Raw genomic sequence first — 1647 nt, forward strand, 5'->3', positions numbered from 1 at the left:
GGAATACTAGATTAGCTGTAGAGAAGAGTGAAAGCATGCTCCTTTTCTGCAACATACCTAGCAACATATCTCTTAATTGATCAGGATTCAGTAGAGTAGCATCCACAGGTGGCATGAGTGGACACTTCCGCTTATTTGTTCTTGATGTACCCAGAGCTTGTCGATATTCTGTACTTGCTGATTCTGGATTAGCAACACTAGCTAATACTTGTTGTCCTCTTACACGCATAAATACATTCTTCTTTAAAGCAGGCCTGTCAGTAAAAATCTATTACTACTGTTTTCCTTTGATAATACCAGCATAAAAAATAAGTGATCAAAATACTTATAAATTCAAAGTACTAATATAAAAATATGAAAGTGAGAAATGTTGCTCTTTCCTTGTCCTATTCAAATAAAGACAGGTGAATCCCTAAAACAAAAAGAAATGTTCATTTTTTCTTTATAATACTATAATAATTTTTTGCATCAGGTTTGTTTAAGTAAAAAGATTCAAGATATTCAAAATGTTATCTCAAATTTCTATAGACATGTCTAATTCCTGTACATAAAATCTGGGAATTATGACCACATTACTTTATATATTGCCATTATCAACATAAATACTGCTCTTTCCTTGTCCTCTTTAAATAAACTGTTGTATCACTATACAAGAAAGAAATGTTATTTTTTTCTTCATAAGACTTTTTTTTTGCATCAGGTTTGTTTAAGTAATAAAATTCAAGATATTCAAAGTGTTATCTCAAATTTTATACACTTCAACAAATATTGCCATTAATCAACATAAATGCATTTAATTAATTGAGCATGCTGAAGTTCACAGTCAATCTAGGTAGGAAAGGGTATATGAAACCATCAAGGTATTTTTCCAGTCATTTGTAAATGACAGATATGTGTATGGCTTCAAACAAGGTATAAACTATGAAACCTACTTGACTGGGGTATGTAATAAATCACTTGAATATTGATTCCATTAAAACAATTTTTTGTTTTGTTTTTAAGACTCAGGTAAGATACACACAGCCTATCAAGTGAGGGATGTTTTGGCATATGTCTATAAATGTTGTATAATTATTTCTTTTACATATACTGGATACTGTGCAATATCTATATCCTGTGCCTTCCAGCAGTCACATGGAATTCAACAATTTTAGACCTATCTCAACTCTCCCTTCATTTAACAAAATATATGACATGGTCATACACTCCTCATTAACAAATTGCACAGAACTTAATGACCTTCAATAAAAATTTAACAGCAATTACCCCACTATCTGTCTGCAGTATAGTAACAAGAAAATAATTTGCAAGTAGTAGAAAAGTCAAATTTGCACAAAATATAAATTATTATTTGTTAGAAAATCAGCCAAATTTGGTTTGATCCTGGTGACAGACATTTTGCCATAAAAATATTTGGCCATGAGGAAATAGTCGCTGAGTTTCGGATGATGGTAACACCTCGTCATCAGTGCACATAGCACTTGGAGTGTGACAGGGCTTCATTTGAGAGCTCCTAAAGAATTTTCATGTCCACAAGGTTGAAGTTTACCAGCTATTAACCTAGCCTACGAGAGGGCTGTCACTGTAGGAGCCTATTCTTACCCATTGTTTTCAATGAAGAAGGGTGTTTTACAGAAAACTAAAATG

At 32.4% G+C, this 1647-nt stretch overlaps 1 protein-coding gene across 1 annotated transcript in view; it reads right to left on the reverse strand.

The window, feature by feature from the left end:
• The window catches only part of LOC119594648, a gene marked incomplete in the record, with an annotated part of 85920 nt that overhangs the window by 56593 nt on the left and 27680 nt on the right, over positions 1 to 1647 (reverse strand). Inside the window, 1 exon segment of the mRNA XM_037943697.1 lies at positions 58 to 254. Coding sequence (XP_037799625.1) covers positions 58 to 254 — 197 coding nt within the window.

Source organism: Penaeus monodon, chromosome 34, assembly GCF_015228065.2.
Source record: "Penaeus monodon isolate SGIC_2016 chromosome 34, NSTDA_Pmon_1, whole genome shotgun sequence".
Lineage (NCBI taxonomy): Eukaryota > Metazoa > Arthropoda > Malacostraca > Decapoda > Penaeidae > Penaeus > Penaeus monodon.